Source organism: Protopterus annectens, chromosome 1.part0 (assembly GCF_019279795.1).
Source record: "Protopterus annectens isolate FY-2018-M chromosome 1.part0, PAN1.0, whole genome shotgun sequence".
Lineage (NCBI taxonomy): Eukaryota > Metazoa > Chordata > Ceratodontiformes > Protopteridae > Protopterus > Protopterus annectens.
In genome coordinates, this window is record NC_056725.1 from 1851176637 (window position 1) to 1851204156 (window position 27520).

General features: G+C 40.1%; 1 protein-coding gene across 1 annotated transcript in view; it reads left to right on the forward strand.

Moving 5' to 3' along the window:
* FYB1 (FYN binding protein 1) overlaps window positions 1–27520 on the forward strand; it is a 2052110-nt gene that overhangs the window by 1793209 nt on the left and 231381 nt on the right. Inside the window, exon 13 of the mRNA XM_044069852.1 lies at window positions 26995–27058. Coding sequence (XP_043925787.1) covers window positions 26995–27058 — 64 coding nt within the window. The remainder of the gene's footprint in view (window positions 1–26994; window positions 27059–27520) is intronic.

A 27520-nucleotide genomic window follows, 5' to 3' on the forward strand; every position in this document is an offset into this window, starting at 1 on the left:
GATCTGTAGTTCCCTGGGTCAGTTTACGGTCCACACCTGTGGAGGAGAATGACTGTTGCTGTCCTCCATTTACTTGGAACATTCCCTGATTTAAGGCTGTAGTCGAAGGGTGCCTTAAGTGGTACTGATAGGTCATGTTTTAGGCTGTTCAGAAGGCAACTGAGGATGTTGTTGGGACCCATAGAGGTGGTGTTCTTGGCTTTAGTGAGTGCTGCCTGCACCTGGTCCTTGTTAATAGTCGGGTGAAGTATGTTGGAATGTATTTCACCTGGATGAGCTGAGGTGAAGTGAGGGATGAGGTATAAAGTTTAAGCTGAATTTATCACCCAGCAGATTTGTTATGTCAGCCTGATCAGTGAAGGTGGTACCATCCACCACCAGATCTGCACACTACTGTATGTAACCTTTAAAGTTCTGGCTTTAGCTGAAGAAGGCCTTGTGATTGTCCCTAGCCTGCAAGGCTATCTTAGTTTCTTGTTTAGTTGTATAAGTGAGCTCTTGTCTTTAAAGGAGTTGTTCTTCTTGATTTTGAACCGGAGTTTCTTTTTTTTTTCTTTTATTATTTACTCTGTTTTGGTAAGGATTCCAACAGTAGGGTTTGTTATTAGTGTCTGCTTTGAGTTTACCTCTGGTAGGTATAGCAGCCTCTATGCAGTCATTCACAAGTTTATAAATGGACACTGTGAGCAATTCTGCATAGGTAGCTGCAGTCCTGGTATTGGAGGAGCCTTGAATTTTGACAAACAGTCACTTAATAGGATATAGGTTTGCCTTAGAATAGTTCCTAACTGTTACTGCTTTAGCTGAGCTTACTTCAAAGGAGACAGCTTTGTGATCCAACCTCACATCAGGTCATGATACAGGGGAGGGGGGTGCAGCAGTCTTCCATGTTGGTAAATGCCAGATCCAGTATGTTTGGTCCTCTGTTTGGAGTGTGCACTATCTGTTCCAGGGTATTTCTGTTAATAAAGTTCAGAAAGTGTTGTACCTATGAGTTTGAGGCAGTGTACATTTTCCGGTCTATAAAGGGGTAGTTATGGTCACCTATGAATAGGGTGTTTGGTTTGATGGTGTGTGCCTGTAGTAAGTTTAGGTTAAAGTCATGAGACTCTAGGGGCATAGATAGTGACCTGTAGCTAGACATGATATGCTGAGGGACCTTCATATGGTGACTTGCATGTAGATGAGCTTGATGGTATCATCTTGCTTGACTAACCTGGAGGTATGTTTGTTGCTAACATAGATTGAGACACCTTCACCTTTGACCCCAGTCTGTGCTGTTGTTGGTCTAAATGTGTAGAAGGCACTGTAACCTTGCACTGCAGGAGTACGTTCTACTGCTTTAAACCATGTCTCAGTCGCAGCACAGATGTCTACAATCTCCAGACTGAGGAGGGCTTGAAGGGTGTGGAGTTTTTTATATAGGCTCCTAACACTGAGCAGTAACACCTTAAGGTCGCTTGGAGACTTTTTCACTATGTCGATAGTTTTGTCTTTTTGCAATTGCCTGAAAAATCTAAGGGAGTAGGTAAGGTATGGAATTTTGCTGATGGTAAGTTGGACATGAGGAATCTCAAGGGCATCATGCTTTTTAACCAGCCTTGATGTGAATCTTTCCTGGATAAAGATTGAGACACCTCTACCTTTCTTCCCTCTCTTTGTAGTAAGTGGTCTAAATGTGTGAAAGACATTGTATTCTTACACTGACGGAATGTGCTCTCCACTGATTTAAACCATGTTAAAACTATATACAGATATAATTGCTATGCAGTGTGAAGAAGGTTTACAAGACATGGATTTTTTTTGTTTTTTTTAGGCTCATAGCATTGAGCATTAGTTCTGTTATACTTTCCTTAGTTTGTTTTTTATGTTGTAGGTTGTCCCTGTTGACATTGCATAAAAATAGATACTTTTAGGTGTGGACAGTGTTTTTACCAATATGCAAAAGCCTAAAGTAAACAGGTGCAGACCATCCCTGCAAAAGTAGCACAGTCTTTTGATCATATCTTCCTATGCTGACATATATTGTACCTCCTTTGGATGTCAACAAAAGGTAAGCCAATTATTGACATCAATTATTTTTTGCTCATATTGAGGTATCATCCGTTGAGAAGGTAGAATGCTGCTCAGTGCCAGACTCATATCTGTCTGGGATGGTTTACCTTTGAATAGTTGAAATTCCAATAGTCGAAAGTACATTGTTCGGAAGTAAGTTTGCAAGATTTCAGATAGCTGAATATAAATGGCTCAAATGTGCAATGAGTGAATGCACACTGGCACTGGCTCATTGCAGATTTGGCAATGTGGGTGCAGAGTGCACTATAGTGGGAATCGGGAAGTGGACCCTTTCCCCACTGTAGTGCGACCTCGGAGTTAGAATAATAAAGTAGGGGGGGTGCGGGGGTGCAGCCCGCCACACGGGGGGTGCAGGGGTGCTTGCCCCCCTGCATTAGGATCTGTATTTGTAAGTTTAGTTTGAAAATCAGCGAATCTGGTTTTCGATTGCTGATTTTCGAACATTGGCCTAGTTCGGAATGACGGCTTTTGTCATTCTGGTTTGCACAAAGGCCCATTCGGATAGTTGATTTTCAACTATTCAAAGGTAAACCGCCTGGGATACATAGCCCAAGATCTCCATCATGTCTCTCTTCATATAGCCAGAGAGGTATATCTTATACCCATATGCACTATGACAGAGTCATGATGGTACCTACTGTTTAAAGACTTGAGTGCATGTTTAATAATGTGAATCCTGACATGCAACTGACCATCACCCATCTCTTATTTAGCCAAGTGACTGAAGCAACAGTATATTTTATTATGGAGTCACCTATGAATTATTAGTAGAATATATGTTTGGGTGGTTGGCTGCCTTATGGGCTTAGCATCTGATGACGTTGGGACCCTTGTTACTATGTGAGGTAGTAGGTTTAGCCCATAATATAGGCCTGGAATGTTGCTGAGAGTTCTTACTGCCCTTGTTGGGTTTAGGAAAGCTTTGTGATTTGGGTAAGTTAAGCTTAAGAACTTCAGCATATGATGGACTACGTATATTATGTAATTTGTAAGAAGATTTTTGTGAGGTAAACTGCTGACTCTTGACATCAGTGGTGACTGGGAGAGCTTTTAGCATTCAGTGATATTAAATGCAAACATCATTTACATACATTCATGATGCAAGTAGTAGGTGATCTTTATACAGCATGAGGCAGCTCTTACATTGTCTCAAGATACTGAACTCAGTCGTATTTGCCACAGAATTTTCTGGAAAGTTCTAGTCCATGGTGTTACATTTCAGACTGTTTAAGTCTGTTTGCTTTAACCAGGCTTCCTAAGAAAACAATCTCTTGCACATGCTAAGCACTACCAGGTGAGACCTGCAGCAGCAGTGCACTTAGCACTGCTCAGCACAGTTTGTTAGACATGAGCTAAGAGACTAAAACAGTCAAAAAAAGGTACAAACTTGAGCCAGTTAAGTTCTATAACACAGATCTTACAGCAAATCACTGTCCTCTCAGAACTGTGAATCTAATATAAGTATGTGGTCCCCAGCTAGGCTAGAGTTTTAAGCAACTCCAACTGTTTCTGTGATGGCAGGGAAATCAGTAACACTGCATCAACCAGAAGGAAATCAGTAACATTTGTATGAGCCAGATGGTAGGCAGCACAGTAATGGATGCAATAAGCAGAAGACAGAGTTTGTAGAATTTATGCGGACAATAAAATAATTAAATGTTTCCAGCTATACTTCAGATGTTGAGGGCTATAAGTAACAAAGATCATTCACAAACCATAATACTTCCATTATTGTGAGTCAAACTACAGGTTTATGGCACTACACCAGGCAGGAATTACAAACACAATATACTTTTAGCTGGAAGGAGAAAAATTGCAGGAATACAGAATAAATGAATATAAACAGTTGAAGTAGCACTGATCCTGCAGTAAATCATGATACTGCCACTTTAGTGCATCATTTACAAGTCTATGGCACCAGATCAGGCAGGAAGTACAAATACAATATACTTTTAGCTGGAAGAAAACAAAAATAGAAATGCATGATACATGACTCTATGGGGCACAGATCACAACACTGTCACTATTGAGAGCTACACCCCAAGTCTATGGTACCAGACCAGGCAGAAATAAAAGCTAATAACTTTTTCCTGAAAAACAAGTAAAGCAGCAAGAAATTAATAAATAAATGAGCTGAGAGAGTAAAACAATAAAAAACAAACTCGAGCAAATGGAGCTCTGTAGCACAGATCCTGCAGCAAATCACAATGGTCTCAGTACTGTAAGTCTACTATAAATCTGTGGTCTCCAGCTTTGCTAGAATTAGAGAAACTGTAACTGTTTCTGTGAGGGTAGTGAAATCAGTAACATTTGTATTAACCAGAAGGCAGGGAGAGAAGTAATGGCTGTAACAAGAGAAGGCACAATTCAAGCAGGTTATGTAGACAATAAAAGAAGTAAAAGTTTCCAACTATACTTTAGATGTGAAGGGCTACAATTAGTGCAGATCCTGCAGTAAGTCACAATGCTGCCACTCTTGTGGATCAAACTATAAGTCCACGGCATTAGATCAAGCAGGAGTTACAAGCACAATCTACTTTTAGCTGGAAGGAGAAAAATGGCAGGAAGGCAAAATAAATGTATATAATTGATTGTAACACAAATCCGTCAGTAAGTAACAATACTGCCTCTGCTGCAAGTCAACTACAAGTCTATAGCACTAGACCAAGCAGGAAGGTCAAACGCATTATACTTTTAACTGGAAGGAGGCAAAAATAGAAGAGATGCAGAACAAAATGGCTATATGGGGCATATATCCTCAGTAAATCAAAATACTCTTTGTATTGCAAATTACACTACAAGTCTATGCCACCAGACCAGGCAGAAATATAAGCAAATAATTTTAACTGAAAACAAGTAAAGTAGCAAAAGAAAAAAAACATATCTGTGCAAAGGTGAATTTAAGTGCAACACAAATGTTGTTGTTGTCTTTCGGCTTTTCCAGGTTAGGGGTCGCCACAGCGGAACTCCGGTCTGCTAATGATTGATAGTTGATTTTTACGTGCCGAGTTACCAGCCCTGATGCGCAACCTTCAACAAAGGTACGCCCATTCACGCATGTCTCCACACAGAAGACGCTCTAGCTGAGAATCGAACCAGACAGCGTCTTATTGTGAGGCGACACTGCTACCGCAGCACCACCACCACGGTATCAAAATAGAAATACATGTCTTTTCTCTTCCCTTTTGGGTGAAAAACACTGTTTGGAATGCCTGGAGAATGCAAATAAAAAAAAATCAGCACAGCTCTTCTATCAATGTTCAGAGCCTGCCAACGTGTTCAAATTCTTGATTATCTACGACTTACAGCTCCCTCTGAACTGCCAGTCTCTGTAAATGCAGTATGCTAAAACAATGATCAATGAAATGTTGCAGGCATAGCCTGGTATTACAGTAGCTAAGCAGAGAAACAAAGCACAGCAGCTCACTAGTGTTAGCTTTAGAAAGCTATGAATGTACTGAAGAAGTACTGTTTTTAATCTTATTGTGCATTGATATTAACAATAGGAAATGTATAATTTCCCCAACAGTTCCCATTTTCTCTTGTATGCAACATCCCAAATTGTGCCAGTCAGTTACAGGGACAAAGCATTTTGCATAGATATCAGGAACAGTAAGCATTAAGGAAATGAATGATAAAAAATGCAGAGCAAAAAACATTGTGTGTCTTTCATGGATATAAACCAGGGGAGCCATAAGCTATATACTTACCTAATACTCCTCTTATCAAATGTGAAATCACTGACCTGCTCTGTATCTAGGGCTGAGTAAAAGCAAACTCAACTCCTGACCACTGTAATAGTTTGTCATTCAGAAAACTCGGACTGCTGCAGCAATAGGTTGCTTACTTCTCTGAACCATTATTACTTTTCAGACATATCCCTTAACACTGGCTAAGTGCATATATAACAAGTGCCTTGTTTAGTGCTATGTGGTTTTATATAGCACATGAGCCAACATCATTTTATATCTTGTTCCAGCATTCTCATCCACTTGTACTTTTGCATCAGTTTACAGAATGCATCCGTTTGTGCCACTAAAACAGCAATGATTTGATTCCATTTAAGTACAGTATTTGTTGCAAGCTATATAATAAGTCCTACATGATCATACAGTGTTTAGTGTAAACCTGACCCATCAGTGATTGTATAACTGGCTACAGCAACACATTCTGTACTTAGAAATTATATCTCTAGGTAGGCTTCAGTATTCTGACTGACATTTGACAGTACATGTAAAGTAATTAGTAGAGAACTGGTCTACCATAATGATATAACATGCACTCATTCACTATCTCAGATACAATATATTCCAGAAAAAGATGTTCTTAGTATCACTGAAAGTCAAGCTACATCTATTTATATATGTACCTTTACCCGTACCTATGTCTATCTTGCTGTTTCCCTCTCTGTATGTATGTATGTATATATATATATATATATATATATATATATATATATATATATATATATATATATATATATATATATATATATGTGTGTATATATATATATATATATATATATATATATATATATATATGTATATATAGAGTCATGTTTATAATGTATATACATGCACACACAGAAAGAGGGGGCTAAATAACCTTATTTTAATAATAAGATTTAAATGGCTATTATGGGTGTCTTATGTTTTCATTGTAAATGTTTCTCGGATGCCTATTTTCTCATCCTTCTGTCCATCTACTTGGTCATGCACAGATAATTTCTCACTACTAGAATAATAATGTTTCATGTGAGGGGATTGCTTTTGACTGGATCTTTGCATCTGATTTGACACCATATCAGATGCTGATGTTATGATAGCCAATAATCATCTTCCCAGTCTTTACTACCTGAGTTCAATACTAGAACCATAAAATGTAAAGGTATTGCTACTCCAGGACTATGAGGAACTTCAGTTGGAAGCAGGACAGTTTGACCCCAGATGATTGAACCCCAATGCAATTGTATAGACTTTCATATTTAAATTTTCATTTATTGTCTATGAGAATATGTATTGGACAGTTTGACCCCTGATAATTTGACCGCGGACTATTTAACTCCAAATAAAATTTAATAAAAGCATTTTGTAATAATAAATAATAAACCACACAAAATTAACAGTTTTTCAATTAAATTTAGTATTTTAATCAGGATTTTTAAATAGTAATTTAATATGTTATTTAAATTTTAATATGTTAATGCTAATGTATTTAATCTATAATTTAATATGTAAATAATTTAATTAATAACAAGTTTTAATATGTTTACAATTAAATCATTTTCGACATTTAATCAGAAAGTTAACATGCTTTTTAGTATATTAAGTTAGCCCATTAAGCAATGGCAACCAGTAGGTGGCAGTAGTTAAATTTTCCTGTTTTGCTGTGATGTAAAGACTGTATGCTTCCTGCCTTACTTGTTGTAATACTGTTTTAGGAAAACTAAACTAAGACTTTTTGCTGGGAAGAAAATCACTCAAGTTTATGTGGTACATTTCTTTTAACAATAACAGTTTATGTGGCATGTTTCTTTATAGTGCTAACAACTGTCTTTATAAGGCTGTGTGAGGGTCCGCACATTGGATCATAAAATATTATTATCATTATTTGTTAACTGTAAGCTTCTACTTTTTTCTGAAAAAAAAAGTAGAGGCTTACAGGGGGAGTTCTGAGCTACAGTCCGGGACATTTAAGAAAATATTTTTTCTTGGTTGCTTTGCTAGGTTATAATGTTGATGCCAGCCTTGATGATGTAGAAATAATGCTATAATGCTAACATATGGGTTTTAAGTGAATGCTGAACTCGCGCCATTTTTTTTGGTTTGAATTTTAGATCTTTTTTAAGATGTAATTTTGTAATCCATTAATGCTACTAACGTTAATAGCATTAATACTGGGGTCAAATCATCCAGGGTCAAATTGTCCGGGGTCAAAACATCCTGTGCCTACTTCAATCTGTTAACATTTCCACACTTCTTCTTCTAGCTTTTTCCTGGTTAGGGGTCACCACAGTGGATCACCTGTCTGCTCATTGTTGGCAGTGGAGTTTTACGGTGTCGAGTTGCCAGCCCGGTGCCCAACCTTCCACAGAAGGCACACACATGCACACACTCACACCTAGGGCCAATTTAGAGTGCCCAATCCACCTACAGCATGTCTTCGGGATGTGGTAGGAAACCGGAGCACCCGGAGGAAACCCACGCGACCACAGGGAGGACATGCAGACTCCACACAGAAGGCGCCCCAGTTGAGAATCAAACCGGAGAACCTCTTGCTGTGAGGCAGCAACGCTAACCGCTGAACCACCACAGCCGCCCGCATTAACATTTCCACACTATAGTAAACAATAAAACCTATAACACTACATTTAACTTATTTTACTCACATACTAATAAATATTAACTAGTGCCTCTGCTACCATCTGCACTTGTCTGAATCTGTTTTTCAGAGTCTGTCTCAAACTTAAAGTATTGAATGAAATAATGGAGTATATACACTTTCTTTTCTCATATACAGCTCAGTACTACTGCTACCTACATTATCAGAGATTAAATAACTCTGATTTTACATTCTCATAATCCGTGTCAAAGAAGTTACAGTTTTAACCACCTTTTTCAAGACATTTAGTTCAGCATCAGATAGGGTTTTTTTGAAATGCTTATTCCCATTAATTGTGAAATATGTCCTGCTTTCCCATTTGTCTCATCCATGACTGAAAGGATGGTTCCTGATATTCCTGATAGCGCTTATCCTTCCTTAGCTGTGGTTGTCCCATGTTTGCTTCCATCACAGTTATTAGCTCAAGTTGTACAGACAGTTCATCTCATTCCTTCATTCTGTCGTTCCTCTGCATACTGATGCCTTCAGAAAACCATTTCGGCGTTCTTGTCTACAATATTGCCTCGTTCCATGTCTCACTTGGGTGATGCCCCCCTTTGACCTGCCTGATGACTTTTGTCTGCTTTTGCAGCCAATCTGGAGATTCTGAAAAGAGAAGTTGCTTCTGGGGACAAGCTTTAATATAACAAACCCTACCTATCAAAATTCTACCCATTAAAAGTAACATAATTCATAAAAAGTAAGTATTTGTTACAGTAAGGCAATGCCCTGTACCCCCACACCTGTAAATCTCTAAATATAGTAACTAAAGATTGCTCAGATGTCGGGATAACAAATTCCCTTATTGTCACTATTATTTATTTTCAGTGTAACACCATAGATTATTTTATTGAAAGGAATGATCTATGTAATTTTTACAGTTAAATGAGCAGAGATGTAATGACATCGAATGGCTTCTCATCGACCCTTAATAAGCGAAGTCCCATTACAGTGAATGGCCAAATCAGTGATTTCTTTCCCGGGGAAAGAAATCGCTTGGCCATCCTTGTCAGTTTGCCCTTTTCACCACTGTACTGCAATCTCGGAGTTGGTATATTTAGTAAGGGGGGCTGGAGGCACAGCCCCCCACATTCACTTTGCAATGTTTAAAGTGGTGTGTAGTTCATGGTAGGGCGAGTGATTTATTTCCCAAGGAAAGAAATCGCTGATTTGGATGTTCGCTGTAATGGGACTTCGCGTTTTAGAGGTCAATGAAAAGCCATTTGATGGTACAGCTTTTCGATAAGATAATATAGACCCATATATATATATATATATATATATATATATAGAGAGAGAGAGAGAGAGAGAGAGTGCGTGTATGTATGTGGAAACACTCCATATAACTGAATGCTCATAATATCAAATGTCTTTATTGCTGGCAGAAGTAATCAAATAATCATTGATTGTTTTACCAGGCATTATTTTGTGGGAGGTCTCAGAATAATGGAGTGGGAATTTGCCCTTTCAATGCTATTGTGCAATCTCAGAGTTGTAATATATACTTAGCAGGGAGTATGGGTCTGCAGCTTTGCACATTGTGGGTGCAGGCAGTCTTATTCCCTGCAAAACAATGATTTTTTTTTTCATTAGTTTGCATTCGGATCCTTTGGTATTGATGGTTTCCTGTTTGATATTTTTGCACTTCAATATTTCAAAGTTCATCCATATATGTCATTGATGTGAAGAAGGATCTGATGTGGATGTCCTTCACATACTCAGTAGCTGTGTTACATAAAAGGGAGAAGTCATCCCTGTGGCCCCATGCTGGTGGATGTTCCACATACCATCTACCGAATGACACAGGTCACATAAATGTTGTTCTGATTATAGGGTGTGAGGTCTACATTATACTTGAGTTGTATATTTCCTGGTGTAACAAATTCCCATCTTTTTGTGTCATTACATGTATTGTCATGATTGTGACAGCAATCTCTAGTGTGTGTTGATAATATCAGTAATATCACAGTTGGACTCAATGACTGCCCACAATCTGTAGTCCTTCACACAGCTGTTTGAACACAGGATGTAAATGTCATTTGTGATGTCTGTGATTTAAATAATGGACAGGAAAGGGCCTAGCAGAAAGTCCTGATGATAACTCGACCTGAGATATAGTTCATTTCACACATTTCAACATATTTAGATGCCGTGTATGTGATCCACTGGTCTCCCCACTTAGTGATATAGGTGTTTATGGCCACATCTGACAGTGTTGAGTGAATACCTCTGTGTGGATTTGTGTCAAATGCCTTGGTCTTGTCAAGGTCAAAAGGATGATAGTGCTGTCATCATGTATGTCTCGATGACCTCTTTGAGGACATCTAAAAGATGTAACAGATATGATGTACATTAACAACTGACACAGGTCTGTTGCACACAGCTGGGATATTACTAGTGTCCATTTAATAAAAGGTCCATGATGACATGTTGATCTACCTCACAGATGAGAAGAGTCAGGATGTGTCTCTACATGCATGCATTGGATGTTGTCCTGCCAACTCACATGGATACATGTTGATGTACCCTCTTCTACAACAACATAACCTGTGTGGAGGGTGTGCTAAAGTGTGCATTCAACTGTATCAGAAAGGTGTATGTGCTGTCATGAGATAGGTGATCTGTGATGCCGTCACAGCCTATTGATTCTGTGTGATAGGCCTGGATGAAAGTAAGACAGTGCATACTGATTATCCTGATCTGGCCTAGGGTTTGGACACAATCGCCCATGCAGGTATTATTGAAAATCTCACCCCAGCTGGGAATTAACCCTTATGTCAGTAGATGGGTAACCAATTGGCTCACTGACAGAACACATACTGTGAAGGTTGGTGAATCAACCTGTACCGGTAGAGCTGTCACCATTGGTGTACCCCAGGCATTTGTGCTTGGCCCTTTACTGTTTGGAGTCTATTTCTCAGCAGTTCAGGCTAAAGTATATGGCCTTTGGCTTACCACATTTGCTGATTCTTGCATACTGGGTGCAATCATTGAGTCCACCTATGATGATAACATACTACAGCAGGGGCTAACACAAACAAATGTTTGGTGACAAAGCCACACAGTCTACAAATAAATGCAAACATGTGTCTTTATTTCATCCTTCTGCAAAATGGAATTCCCTGCTAATTACAGAATTGACAACAGTCCCGTTATGCTGAAACTCAATGATGCAAGCATTGGGAACACATGTAGATAGCGATCAACCTGAACTCTGACCACCAAGTGTCCACACTGGTACTGAAAGCCTATGTTTTGCATATCATAAATCATGCCATTGTACTCAGATTTCAGGGTCATATTACAGCACTGTACTCGGACCTCATCAGAACACTAATAGAGTATAATGCTCTGTTTTGCATGTACCTCACCAGACACATGCAGCAACTGGAGAGACCACATGGGTTTCTCACCAAGAAAGCACAGGGCCTACAAACCATACCATGATGTATGTGGATAGAATGAAAGCCATGTTACTGTAATCTGGATTGTATAGGATAAGGTGACTTCTACCTGGCCTCCAGGCCAGTCTTTGTCCCTGCCCAGGTGGGAAACATGCATATCCTAAATCAGATATAGCTGATAATATCATCAGTGTCTCTTCAGGAGAATATGGTAATAATGTCCCACATGCTGGTGTAAAAGGATCTCTCTAATGTCAAGCAACAGCACAAACATACACACACCAGTTGCCTGCAGTGAGAACAGAACCCCTACCCAAGTACACCGACTATAGAACTCTGTATTTAAGGCAGCACCACAGCTGAAGTCTAACTTGGACTGTTTCAAACAACACTTAAAAGTTGATGACATCAGCAGTGTCTGTTGAGGAGAATATGGTAATCACAATGTCCCACATGCTGGTGTAAAAGGCTCTATATAATGTCAAGCAAGTGCACAAACACACACATACACCAGTTGACTGCAGTGACAGCAGAGCCCCTACCTAAGTACACCAACTACAGAACTCTGTATCTGAGGCAAGCAAATGCTACTGTTATATGTATGCATTACTTAAACATGTACCAATGGCATGGGCATGTTTGTCAGGGCATCTCACAGGCATACAGGATTGGCAATAGCTTAAAATGGAATGTTCTGTATTAAAACTGTACACGTTTCAGGGACAGTTCATTTGATAGCACTTTTATCATTTCACTGATGGTTTGTTAGCAAAATGTATCATTTGCCTTTTCTTTTGGGGGTGGAGGAGCAAATCTGCATTTCTGTTTTGACACAAGCAAGAATATGTTGCTATTGTTACTCTCCCTTGTTTTGCATCCAACCTTTTCTGTTTTATCTAGGAACAGGTATGTTTAGTTATATGATGTGTATATGTATTATCCTTTTGTTGTATTTTAGGACACCTAGGACTATGGCACCCAGGTGTCTCAATCCCCAAAATCCACCCTTCAGTGACCCTGAGAATCAGGTCATTGTGGAAGCTCTTAGGCAACATGTTGCCTTTCTGCTCGAGAGGGGATGTGGAAATATGTCAGGCAGAGTGCAGATTTGGCAGCAAATAGTTGCAGATGTGAATGCAGTGGGCAGCTGCAGCAAGACATATGATCAGGTGCACCCCAGGGCCACTGACATGATCTCATCTGCATGGAGAAGAGCAGCTGTAATGGCCCATGATCAGATGGGAACCTGGGAGGCCTGCTACAGATCTACCACTAACAGCAAATGAAGAGTTCCTGTTCACTGTCAAAGATCCAGAAAGCTCCCATGAAAGTGCAGAACAGCATGTTCATAGGTTCATAGGTTCACATGTGTGTACTAGACTAATGGCCCTGGAGCCTTTACAAGCCTAGCCCATAGAAGTGCCCTAACATTGTGCCACCCAAAATTAGTTCCCAGTGCCTCTCTCAAGTAGAGACACTGGAGTGAGCCCCACGGTGAGCTTTCTATTTCCCATCCACCCTTCAAGATTTCTATTAAAAAGGGCCAGTGAGGTGCTCTGATTGACATGTATGGGAAGTCTATTCCAGAGCATGGGCAGTTCCTAGGTTAACTTGGTTTCAGTTTTGCCCAAAGTCAGCTCTGGAGAACTTTTTCTTGATGGTTACCTTTGTGGGGGGTGTGGGTGAGATGTGGATTAGCATGGTGATTAGTTTGTGGTCGGATCTAACCAGGGAGGAATTGACTATTGGTGTAGAGCAATGGTTGCCTATGTTACAAATAACCAGGTCAAGGATGTTGCTTCCTCTAGTGGGGGTAAGAATGACCTGGTCCAGGGCATTAGAATTGATGAATTCCAGGAAGCGTTGGGCCAGTGTATTGGTGCAAGAGAATTTTCCCAGTTGCTGGAAGGGTAGTTGAATTCACCTAGTATGAGATTGTTGGGTTGGATCCTAATAGTTTCCAGGATGCTTAAGAACATGGAGTAAGAGTCTTGGGATATGGTTAGGGACCTATAGCAGGTTATGACCTGAATCACCGTTTTACCCAATGTTAGTTGTACCTGAAGTATCTCAGATGTGTTATGCTGTGCTACTAGTCTGGAGGTGTGTATATCCTTTATGAATATGGAGACACCACCACCTTTGGAGCTTTGGTCCATGTTCTGAGGCCAAAAAGGTGTGGAATGAGTTAAAGCCTGGTAGCACAGGGGTGCTTTCTGCTGCTTTAAACAAGGTCTCTCTTGCAGCACAAATGTCGATATTCTCCATTTTGAGGAGTGCTTCAAGTGAGTGCATCGTGAGATTTAGACTTCTAGCGTTGAGCAGCATGACCCTCAGATTGCATTTATTTATAGCTGTTATGGTGGTAATTTGGTCTTTGGAACACCACCTAAAAAAGGCACTATAGGGGTGGCAAGAGCCTTAGCCAGTACAAGAAAACCCAGGGTTGACAGATGCAGGCCATCTCTGGCAAAGCATCGAGGTCTGTCAATCATGTCATCCTAAGCAGACAGACACTGGATTCACATAGAATGACATCAGAAGCTTAGCCAATTGTTATAGTAGGATGCTGTTCAGGACTAGGGACATACCTGCCTGGGCCATATAATCTGAGAGCTCCACCATGTCTCTTTTCGTGTAGTCTGGATAGGTGCATCTCAGGTCATTCACACCCACATAGACAATGACAGAGTCATACTTGTACTTGTTGTGGAGTGACCTGAGTGCGTCTATTATGTGTCGGATTCTGGCACCTGATAGCTGACTGTTACCTTCTCCTTATTTAGCCTAGTGAGTGGGTCATCAGCTTGCCTCACTATTGAATCACCTATGATTATTGTATTGGGCAAGCTGTTTTGCCTTAGGGGCTTAGGTTGAGGGGCACACTGTGTAGGTGAGGTATGTGTCTTGTGGTTTGTGCTGTGTCCTTGACATTAGTGCTATTTCAGGGACAACAAGTATGTCCCAGGAGGAGCTTCCAGATAGGCTTATGTATCTCCATTGTTCAATACTCTTGTATTACATCAATAAGTTAGGTCTGTTTAACAGGAAATTGGTTGGGGGGATTTTAGATTGCTGCAGTTAACACATTCTGATTGATTACACATGGGGCTTAGGTTGGACTTGTCATCCATGTTCTTGCTTGAAAGTATAGTTAATAGACATGTAAAGGGCAAACAGTTTTACCCCCTGTGTTAATTGTGATGAGCTGTCTTTATCTTTTGCTTAGCTTCTTCCAGGACCATCCAGGATTGGGAGTAGACTATCATCTCTACACAGTAATCATAGGATCATAGGATCAGAGGATCATAGGAGGTTACCAGGCTGTTGACCCAGAGGTAATTTCAAGCCTAGCTGTTCCATCCCAATGTAATACCATAGATACTCTAGTCAATACCCAGCATTGTATTTAGTAATGACTGCCCATGTCCAGGAGGGCTGTGGACGCTATCCCCGGTATGAATTTACAGTGCCCCAGCCACTCATCCAAGTTCCTTTTGAACAGTGTCATAGAGGTCCTCTGCTTTACATGAATTGGCAGCCTATTCCAAAGACATGGCAGTCACTGGGAGACAATTCTGTACCTCCAGTATGTCCTATTCAAGTTTCAGGCCATATTTAGGTCCCTGGAATGGGTAGCTCTAGTCCTGTTTGATTTACAGATGTCCAACAAATTTACGGATGTGCAGCAAATTCATTAGGATTGGATCAGAGATTGCTCTGTAAGCCAAGCATAAATCTCCTCTAAGAAGTCTATAAGATACTGAGTATAGTGACCGGGACTTTAGTCAGTCTGTGTAAGGCACATGCTGGAGTCCCTTGATCTTCTTTGTTAGAAACCTCTGAGGTTTCTCCAATTGCTGCAGATGCTTTGTGCAATACCTGCCAAAAGGGGCATTATACTCAATTATGGGCCTGATTAGTCACGAGTATAGAGGGGTTATAACCTCCTTTGCTCTAGAGGCAATGCCTTTGCTAATCAAGTGTGCTATGCAGAAGGCCTTCCTTACTACAGTAGCCACATGGTGGTCAAAGTTAAGGCTGCAATATACTTGTGATCCCAAATCCCTTACCTCTTCATAGGTACAAATGGTATTGTACCTATGAAGAGGTACAAATGGTATTGTTAATTTGATAGTGTGAAGGCACATTGTTTTTACTAAAGGGAATGATGATTCATTTCATTGCATTAATTTGAGACTGTGACAAAGACACCAGTTGTTGGTCTGTTTAAGACCCTCCTGAAGTATACTGACATAATTTGGGGATTTGATAATTGCACCCAGTTTGCAGTCGTCTGCAAACCTGGTCAGCCACAGTCCTTTAGTTTTGGCCTGAACATCTGAGAAGTATATACCAAACAGTAAGGGGGCCCAGCACTGACCCTTGTGACACCCTGCTGGTGACAGGTCTGCTGGTTGATGTGGAGTCACTCACTTTGATAGTGTGTCACCGGTTTGTGAGCCATTTGACAACCCATCTTACAACAAAAGGGTTTACATTCAAGTTTGCTAAGTTTATCAATAATGCCTGTTTGTGCGAATGTATCGAAGGCCTTGGGCTAGTAGAGGTATTTTGTGTGAACAGAATTGCCCTCGTCAATGGCCCTGGTTACATTTTCAAAGAAATCCACAAGGTTTAACAGGCAGAATCTGCCCTTGAGGAAGCCAAATTGAGTCAGATCCATGGTTTGGAGGTTACTATGTCTTTATATATGAGGTCCATAAATGGACATATGTTCCATGGCCTTACTGATGAGGATGGTCAGACCTACGGGTCTTTAATTACCTGGGTCTGTTGTTAAGACACCACTGTGGAATAACTGTTGCTGTTCTCTATTCCACAGGAACATAGCCTGTAGTTAGGCTGTGATTGATGTTTTAGTTTGTTTAGAAGACAGCCTGGAATGCTGTCTGGTCCCATAGAGACTGTGTTTTTGTCTTAGACAAGGCTTTAATGACCTGCTCTTTGGATATGTAGGATGCGGGAAGTTGGAGGCAAGGTTTGTGATAAGTTTTGATAAGGGAGTGAAATTTTCACCAAATCTGTCCACCAGTAGGTTTGCTATTGTTGCAGGATCAGCATGTGTGATACAGTTAGTCACTAGTTTGGCACATGCTTGGGTCCTAACTTTTAGGCTGCATACATAGCTGTAAAAAGCCTTATGGTTATCCTTGGCTTTGATTGCTAAGTTTTTCTCAAAGTTACTCTTAGAGGATTTGACATGCCTTATTTGTCTGTTGAGGCTGAGGAGGGTGCTCTTCCATTCTTGGGGCCTCACCTTAGTTTTCCTAGAAAGCAACTTTTTGCATTTGCTGTAAAGCTTGTTGATGCTGGATGGCCACCAGGGCAGCTTGTTTTTACTTGGATCTCTAGCTTTGATTCTGTCTGGAACAGCAGAGTCTATACACTTATGAAAGTGATTGTACAGGGCTTTAGTGTAAGCTTTGGTGTAGTTACCACTTCCAGCTGGGGATGGGGCCTGGAATGTATTTATACCTTCCCCTAAGAGGGTATAGTTTGCCTTAGTGAAGTATTTTAGCATGATTCCACCCTTTGTGAGTTCTGGTGTTAGTGCCAATTTGAAGGTGGCTGATTTGTGGTCAGATTTAACTAATGAGAGTCCAACAGTTGCGGTGGTACATCTGTTTGTCATGTTAGTGAGGACCAGATGTAGTATGTTTATTCCTGTTGTTGGGGTTTGAACACTTTGTTCAAGGACATTTGAGTTAACAAGGTCAAGGAACTTTTGCACTAGTGAGTTAAGGGCTAGAGTAGGTTTCCCAGTTGGTGGTAGGATAATTGAAATCCCCATGACCAGAGTATTTGGCAATATTTGTACTGACTCCAGTTTGGTCAAGTAGGCTTCGTGCACATCATGATTCATGGAATGGGATCTGTAACTAGCTGTTATAGGGAAGCCAAACATTTTTTAGTCAGAACTGATGAGCAGTTCATAGAAATATTTAGTGTAGGATGCTGCTGACAGGACTCTTGTGTGTATTGCTGTACTGTCTGCAATAGTGGCACCACCTTTGGTTTGTTAGCATATAGTGGACTATAGTAGCGTAGGTATTAATTTTTTCCTGTGTTTGTTGCTTATTATCACAGGTATTTCTGATAGTGGAAGTGTGGGACTTCTACCACCTGATGCCAGAGTATCAGCAGACTCTGATAATGATGATGGCCAAACAGAGGCATAATTGGGGGGTGCAGAGGTTGAACCTGACACTGTGGTTGACATAGAGCCATCCTCTGTAATTCCATCAGACACAGCCAGTAGGCCTACACCTACCCATTCCAGTGAGCCCTCAGATATTGGACAGGTGGAGGGTGAGAAATTGATTAAGGAAGTGAGGTTATTGTGGCTTCACTGCCTGTTGACTCTGGCCATAACCAAAGTGTGGATGAGGAGCCACACAGGAGGGTTGTTAGGGATGCTTGGAGGAGGCCTGCTGTCCATTCTCCACCAGGTGTCTCTTCCTGTGCCACTCAGTGTATGTTTCGGGTCATCATGGAAGCACAGGCACATTCCCATAGGTCATCCAGAGAAATGCTTAAGATGTGGCACAGGCTGACATGTGTGACTGCCTCTACCATGTTGCCCATTCAATGGATCAGCTGAATGACATGTTGGAATGGCAATGTCTGTTGGGAGGGGGACAGCATCCTTGTAGGCACAGGTTAGCCACATCATCTACTGTTAGCCAACATGGCCATTCCCAATTACGCTCCCATAGTGGCAGCACTTCCACTGCTCCATCAGTGGTTGAGCTGTCCACACCCAGACATGGCAGGCCACGGGGTGGTGGTCTGGGTTTCCACGTGAGGGGAGCTCATCCAGTAGACATCAGTCACATTTAGGTAGCAGCAGTGCATCTGACTGTGGGTGTGCCAGTGCAACTCCTGGCAGAGCCAGTTCTCGTCATCAGGTAAGACAATGATGAACTGATGCCTCTACTATGCATGCCTCACACCTGTCTGCCATACCAAGATGTAGAGCTAGCACAGAGCTTGGCTTTGTTCATGCAGACACTCGCACACTGGTTTCACCTGGAGGACGCATACAGACACATACAACAGTTACATTCATTTGTCTCACTGGCCATTTGTTACTTTATCTGAATGTCTGCCTGCTTCTCTTTCTAATTCACACACACTTACTGACCTTTTGTGTCAGCCTAGACTTCCTGCCCCCCCACACACACACAACATCCTGTTTAAGTGATGATAACTGTGCCATATCCCTGCTTGCTGTCTTTAGGATTCAGGGATACATAAACTTTCTGCTGAGACGTCAGAGAGAGAATAAAGTGTTTTATTTGGAGGCCCTGGCTTTTTGTTGTTTTTTGGTTTATTCGAGTGTAGTGTGTGGTTTTTGATACATAAGCTTTGTGTCTGATTCTCAGGGTGTCTAGCTGACTTAGTGCTTGGTATATCTGCATTTGTGATGTTGAATGGTTAATTGTACCTTTGACTTATATTGGTCTTAGAAAGTCAGACAGTTGATAGCATCAAACTTTTTTTTTTTGCATCAGTATTGGGTTCTCCCATTCGATTCTCGGCTAGAGTGCGGGGAGTGTCGGGAGTGCCTTCTGTGTGGAGTCTGCATGTCCTCCCTGTGGTTGGGTGGGCATTCAAAAGACATGCATAAATGGGTGTGCCTTTGTTGAAGGTTGAACGTCGAGCTGGCACCTCGGCGTTCGTGAAAATCTACTGCCAATCATTAGCAGACTGGAGTTCCGCTGTGGCGACCCCTAACCGGGAAAAGCCGAAAGACATTGATTGTTAATGATCATGTGAGGGTTGTGAAGTGTGAAACTGAAATGTATCTCAATACTTTCTAACTTCTCCCTTTAATGATTTTCCAGTACAAACATATGGTGCTAAACTGAGAGCATGCGGTGACCAGCAGTACTTTGGAGAGGTATGAATGTGTGAATCTTTGATGCCTGAGAGCTACTACTTAATAATGGACACATGTAAGTCAAATAGGTCTCTGCTGTCGCATGTTAAAGTAATTTCTGTACAAATCACCCACCTTTTACTTGCTTACATCACCAAGTAAAAACATTCAAGAATATGCCAGTCATTCATAATATTACACAATACACTCCAGGTTCAACATTTACCTCGTAAATCCAGTAGTTGCAACAGCTTCATTTAGGGCTTACTCTGTCTATTGCTAGCAGTACACAGCCATTACATGGGTATGTAAAGGTTGTGAACATTGCCTGGCATCAATCTTACTATATGTATGTGCGTAGGTGGAAGGTTTTAGCCCCTTAGGTGGTGAGTGAGTGTGTTATGCATTGTCTGTTAGCCAATGCGAGGGCATATTGAGCACACTTATGTATGCCTACACCCACAGCAGCTACTGGTTTCCCCCGACTCCTCATCTGCGTGTGGCTCTGGTAACCTTGCTGGTGGTAGGGTGCATGCCCCTTCCTGTTGTTGATCACTCTGAACCTGTTTTTTCAGGATTACGTTGTGTAGCATGGCACATACAGTGATTATTTCAGTACATGTACGTGGGTTTACTGCAGGGCTCCTTTAGATGTATTTAGGCACTAGAACCACAACTTCAGCAGCCCAAACACAAAATCTATGACATTTCTGGTTTGAGCATGTGCCTCATTATGGCACTCTTCAGCAGGTGTATGTGCATTTCTGATAGGCATCATCAGCTTCAGTTCCAGTGTATTATCTGCATTCCCCCAGTAAATGACCCTGTGGGATAACACCCCTAGTGAACATCTGATAAAACTGGGAGGTGTGCCTGATATGTGAGCTGCTGTAACTGCCTGGGTTGCCAACAAACACATTCAAGATGATTCCCTTGGCATTACACATGACTTGGCAGTTAATATAGTGGAATGCCCTTTCTATTTATGTACAGCCTTCCCAGTTATCTGGGTGGTGCCTTCATTTCTACATGTGTTCAATCTATGGCACCCAGCACTTCAGGGTAGTGTGCTACATGGTAGAACTCCTGCATATTTCTGGCCTTGTCCTCGGGAGTATGGGGAAAATATGTGTAGTCATTGGCATGTTGGAGCATAGTATTCAGGAACTGATAGCGGATCCTGGATGCTGATGCCTGTGACACTCCCAACATGTCCTTTGTTGGTCTCTGAAAGGTACCTGTAGCTAAAATTCTAAGTGCTACACATATCTTTGTCTCCACTGGGATGGGTTTCCCTCAGTTTGCCCTGACTCTGACTTGAGGATGACAAAGGTTGCAGAGTTCCTGTAATGTGTCTCTATCCACCTAGTAGTGCTGTACAATTTCTACATCAAGTAGATTGTGATAAGTTAACCAGGGTCTGAAAACTCTTCTCCTTCTTGGCCATGGTCTATTAGCAGCAGCAGCAGCAGAAGCATAGACTTCAGCCTCTTGCACATGCACATGAATTAAAGCAACAGCAGCCCCTAACATTGTTTCTGTGTAGACTCCTTTCTGTGTCTGTATTCCAGTAGGTTTTGGACTTCACAAGAAAAACAGTGCTGAGTCTACGCAGTTGCTTTATAGCTTGTTGAATATCTCCTCCATCTTGGATTGGCTGATTAGCATACAATTCAGCTGCTTATGCTGTAATTAGCATGCCATAGTGTTTACCTTGTTTGCACGACTCGCCACTTACTGAATCTAAAACAGTTTGCTACCATGCATCACTGCGATACATGCACACACTGTAAATGGATAGTGTAGGATTTATTGAATCTGGCCAATTGTCTATTTATCTATTTTTTTACTGTTTTTATCAGTCTGTATTACTGTTTCCTATTTATTTCAGAGGGATGAAGTAATTACATTACTTGCAATTTTTGAAGTTTTCTTGTTATGAATAAGCTGTTGTGTGGGTGATGTTTTACTCTGTTTTTAAAGTGAATTTTAATGTACTTTAAAAGTGTTGAGTATATTTTTACTTTAGGAGTGCAGTGAGACTTATGTAAGGATATGTTAGTTTTATACACACCACAGAGGTACCTCACCAAGAGGATTACTAGCCTCAAACAGTTGCCCTATGCAGCATGATTGAAAAAACTAAGGCTTTACTTTGTTGCATACCGCCTTCTCAGAGGCGATCTCTGTCTAACATACAGAGTCATGTCCAACCCAGAACTGTTGAACATGCTCCATCTTAGCAAAACCAAATCTACTCGAGCTACACGCTCTAGGGATATAAACCTCAGCACAACAATGAATAGAACATGCTGGAGGGATAGATTCCCTTCGCAAAGACTTCCCTTGCTATGGAACAAGGTCCCAATCTACATAAGACAGAGCCCCTCACTATCACTCTTCAAGAGGAACCTTGACGAGTGGATAGGTAACAGAAAGTTCACACCAGGGATCATACCAACAGCTTTACTAGATAGGGGCCAAGGGTACTAGCTGCTAGAACAAGGGCCTAGGGAACTAACCAAAGGGGTGGTGAATACCGTACAACGTGGCTTGGCTAATATATGCCTTCGGGCAGATAGCTCAGTACCTACCTATGAACCTATGAACCTATAGTGAATTATTTTAGACAGTTTTATCCTATTAAGTTTAGTTCTTTAGGACTGAAGCCCAGCCTTGTGGTATAAAGAAGTGAAGCCCTGATTAAGATCCAGATGGCTTGAGACCAGCATCGGTTCACTCATCTTAGGGAAGAAGGAGAATGTCTGTCTCTCCACAGTGTCAACACCTACTGGAGAGACAGGTGCATGGCATGTAGTAACACAGGCTTGCTCATTTGGTAGCTTTCAAAGGATGCATGCAGGATTGTTAGCATCCCTAGTGGAAGGCATTGCAGGATTGTACATCTCTGTGCATACAAGCTGTCCAAGGGAGAGTTAGGGTTAAATAAGAAAAATCTGAGAAATTTTTGATGGCTAACTTTATAACGGCCCCCACAATCAGTTCTCACAAATCTGCTGACTGATTACTGGACAGCTGATTGTTGGTAGCAGCAGGGGATAAACAGATAAAAAGCAAACATTATTTAGGACCAGAACTGTTTTTATTAGCGATTCTATTTCCAGTTGGCTTGTTTATGGTTCTCTCTTAATTAGTTCTTATTCATTTAAAGCCAGGTTCATATTTTATGGGTTTGATTTAGGTGAACGCAGTTCATTTTTCTGTGAGGGTTTAGGCACGCACACAAAAAAAAAATCAATAACATAATGGTAGACCAAAATAAAGGATGTGAAACAATATATATTTTGAGCATCTTCTCTCTTAGAACATCATCAGTGCCTACCTGCCCCCTTGGCATATCATCAGAAGTTCATCTACGTTCTTGGTATATCATCAGTCCTGCTCAAAATTCACTAAGCCCACCATATTTAAGCACTCACTAAAACTTAAATGTAAAATTCACACAGTACACGTGCAAATGACACACATGCACATAATCTTAAAACACCTTAAAATACTTAAGACAAACCCTCCAAACTCAAAAGTCCACAGTTTTATACAAAATGTAAAACAGAAAATACAATAGAGCAAAAACTATATGAAACATTCACTTCTATATAAAAAAAGAACTTAACATACTGAATTTATACAAAATGCTATATGGCGGGATTAGCTATGGAATACAAGTTTTAATTTTAATTGAGAATAGTCATTTGTCACATTGTTCTATTTTTGTTGGATTCTTTATTTTGAAAGTAAAAAAGTAATAAAATGCATGTATGGTCCTTCCAAATAATGGTATCTACATAATTCACCCCATAAAAATGAAATTATTTAATTTTAAGATAAAATAAAAAAAAAACAAAAGAACAAAAATATATGAAAATACTGACTGTAACTATTCATTTGCAAAGTGGTATTACTGGCAAAACAGACCTGATTCTAATATTGTAAACTAAGATTAAACTAACCAAAAAACATAACCGAGTTATAAAACTAATAAATCAGAACATAATCTCACTACAGTACAAAATGCATAAAAATGAACTGACATTACAAAAAATGATTAATGAGTATCTCAGAAATGCAAGAGAAAACCATCTGTGAGGCAATCCATTGACAGGAATCGACAAAAACTACTTAAAGCTCTATTCAGTAGGTGCTATACAGTTACTACAGTTCCTTGAAATGAACAGGAAACAATTCAAACATAAAAAAATAGGGAAAAGAAAAAATTCAATATGTGGGAGACTAAGCAATGTGACACAAGAAATATTTTATACTCAAAGGTTAGCGAACTCAGTTTAGTGATTTATGATTTTGCCACTCATTACAAAATTCCCTAATCTTAGAGTGCAGATATTTCACGTATCACACAACAGAGCCTTACTTATTCTATATTTATTTTACTCTAATAGCTAGGTATTTTTGTTAGAAAATCTATACATCTTCTGAGGCAAAAGTTCCAACTTGTGCTTTACACTAAAGCACAGTACATCTTGGTACTGTATTATAATTGTTGTTTTGCACAATGCTGTTTTTTTTTTTTTTTTTTTACAGTTTGCAGTTATGTAAAATACAGGCTATATTTTGGAATGCTAAATGGCATAGCAGGAGAAATTGGCTACAGCATATCTATCTAGCTTGATAGATAGATAGATAGATAGATAGATAGATAGATAGATAGATAGATAGATAATAGATAGACATATATATATATAGATAGATAGACAGATATTTTATGATATATTCAAGCCAAACTCCAGAGTACTCAAAGAACTCATTCAATTCTCTTCCTCTGAATAAATAGCTAGTCTTTGTAATGCCTTACTGAGGAAAAAATATATATATATATATATATATATATATATATATATATATATATATATATATATATATAGGTTTGCACTGAAAACCTTGAAACTGCATCGGCTGACTGGCATGTGCTCAACTTGCAGTTTTCAAGTCAGCAGAATGTCGAACCAAAATGTATCAACTACACTATAGTGAATGGGTAGTGTAATTCGAGGATTTGGGATGACATTGTGCAGGGAGATCACGTTTCAGTGAAGAACAGGGAATTAGCCCATTTCCTCACTGTAGTACAATCTCGGTGTTGGTATATTTAATGTGCAGGGGGTGTGGGGGAACAGGGGGGTTTGCTCACCTGCAAAACAGAATTAAAGTACTATTGACCGAAGAGTTTAACAGTACATTAATGTGCATAGCAGGAAGTGAGTGATGTCACCTCCTGCTATGTCGAATACATCGAACCATGGTTGTCAATGTATTAATTTTCGCTTTGGTTTACTTTTCGGCATTCTGGATTCAGCATTTCGATGCTACTAGAATAAAAGATAGTGAAAGCTTTCAGTCAGGGTGATAGGTAAGCATTAATATTTTGAACCCCAATTACCACATTTCTTTGCTTTTTATAATTACTAGAAAGGAAAACAATGAGACAGCCCATATCACAGAAAGAAGGCAACATTGTTGGTACTGGTGATCTGTTTTACACTGCTGGCCTATGTGACAAAGGGATGTCCAGGAGGGAGGGAAGTACTGAGCAGTTGAACACCTGATCTCCATCCTTGGAATGGGGTGAAGTTAAGGGGTCATACACCACAGAGCTGCTTCTGCTGTAAGCTATTAAGATCAGAGCCACAAGCAAATGCCCTAGAATGTTCAGCTGCACTGAAGTTTACAGACATGTCTGATTAGAGCCATTATATGTGCAAGTTGTCATTGTTATTGTTTGTCTTTCGGCTTTTCCCGGTTAGAGGTCACCACAGCGGAACTCCGGTCCGCTAATGATTGGCAGTAGATTTTTTATGGTGCTGAGTTGCCAGCTCGACACCCAACCTTCAATGAAGGCACGCCCATTCATGCATGTCTTTCGGAATGCCACTCGACCGTGGGGAGGACATGCAGACTCCACACAGAAGGCACTCCCTGCACCCCAGCCGAGAATCGAACAGGAGAACCTCTTGCTATGAGGCAACAACGCTACCGCTGCACCACTGCAGATAGTATATGTGCAAGTTGTCATTAATGGACTATTAAGGGAAAAAAGTGACCCCAGCTTATGTATATGCAGGCAAGCACATTATCTGAATCCCTAATTCCTGCTCCCCACTGAAATGTTCGTGGTACATGGGGGCTTGCCACACTGAAAAAAAAAAGGCTAAAAATGTCGAAGATAGAATGTCAACGATTGTTCTTCTCCTTTAAATTTAGTTTTTTTGCAGGGGCCAAACCCCCCTGCACACCCGTTGTGGGGTGGAGGGCTTTGCCACACATCTGAGAAAAGGGAATATTCCAAGAAATGGCCACCTTGATCTTAGTATATGTAAGTCCATTTTTTTCAGCCATTTATTCTGTATATTATGGGACCTGCAGAAGTGGGTCCTGACATTTCAAATGGTTACCATTATTTTCCTAACATTGCCCCCAATTCACCACCACTATAATGACTATAAAAAATCTGGAAAGGGTGGGTCTGCCCTTCAAAGGGATACAAGATGTAAGGTGGCTAAACTGGGAAAGACAGACATGAATGTGGTAATAAGCAGGTACACAGCCTAATATTAATCAAGTTGGAGAAATGCTGAGGCCAAAACAAGGTATAAAAAGTACTACAGCGTTAGTCCTCATTACAAGTAACAGCTTATCATAGCAATCAGCACTGATTTAAACAGAACGTTTTTCATTTTTACGGCTATATTTGTATATTAATTCTGTTTTCATAAATCAATTCACTAAATGACTAACAAGTCTAAAGTATGCCCCTGTTTCTCTTTTTTTCGTGGACGTCTCTACAGATCATGTGCTCCTAGCTATCAAAGAGTTCTAAATCTCAAACTAATAAGAAAATACTGCAGAATAGGACAGAGGCTTGTGGCTATGAACTGCTAATGAGTTGCTGTCTGTAATGTTCAATCTGAGTTCATCAATATATTTTTGCATAATGTGTGATAGCAGGTCATGCTCTTTGATTTCCTCTGAAAAGAGGAACTTGCTTATAGTGTCTTGCTCTATCAAAAAATTAGTAAAATAAAAAATTATACCGTAAAGTCAACAGCTTAGACAATTCTTGCATATCAGTCTCTAGCAATTTAAAGTAGTTCATGCTGATATTAGACAAAATTAACTTTTGGAATATATCAACACATTTTTCATATGATGTTATACTGTATAACCCAAGATTTTCTCTAAAATTTTATGTAGGAATCACCCCAGCTTCACAAGATGATGAAATCTATGATGGGGTTGATGAAGACTTCAATGGCAGGTAATTTAATTTAAAGCAGCTATTTTAGCAGCTGTTAAGCAATCTTGACTCTAAAATAACAAATAGATAAACTGACACACCACTGAACTGTGATACTTTGGAAGCTATAAAGTCAACAAACCAAAAATACATATTTATTTTGGTAGCTTCTTGTTCAAATTAAGAAGATTTTTAAACTGTCGCAAGCATACTCTGGAATCAGTTATTTTGATAGCATAAGTGTTTTATTAAGCATGTCATTCTTTGTTTCAGGACTGAAAAACTATTTTATGTAACTTATTCAGAACAGGTTATTGCATGAATTGTGTATTCCATATGGATGACTTTTTGGTAGCTTCAGTACAGTAAGACTAGCTGCCCATTTCCTTCATTTGGAGATTTACATATACAGATTACACATAGATACAGGCATACAGCTTTCATTTCTTCTTGGATTATAAACGAGCTTCTTAAGCATCTAAC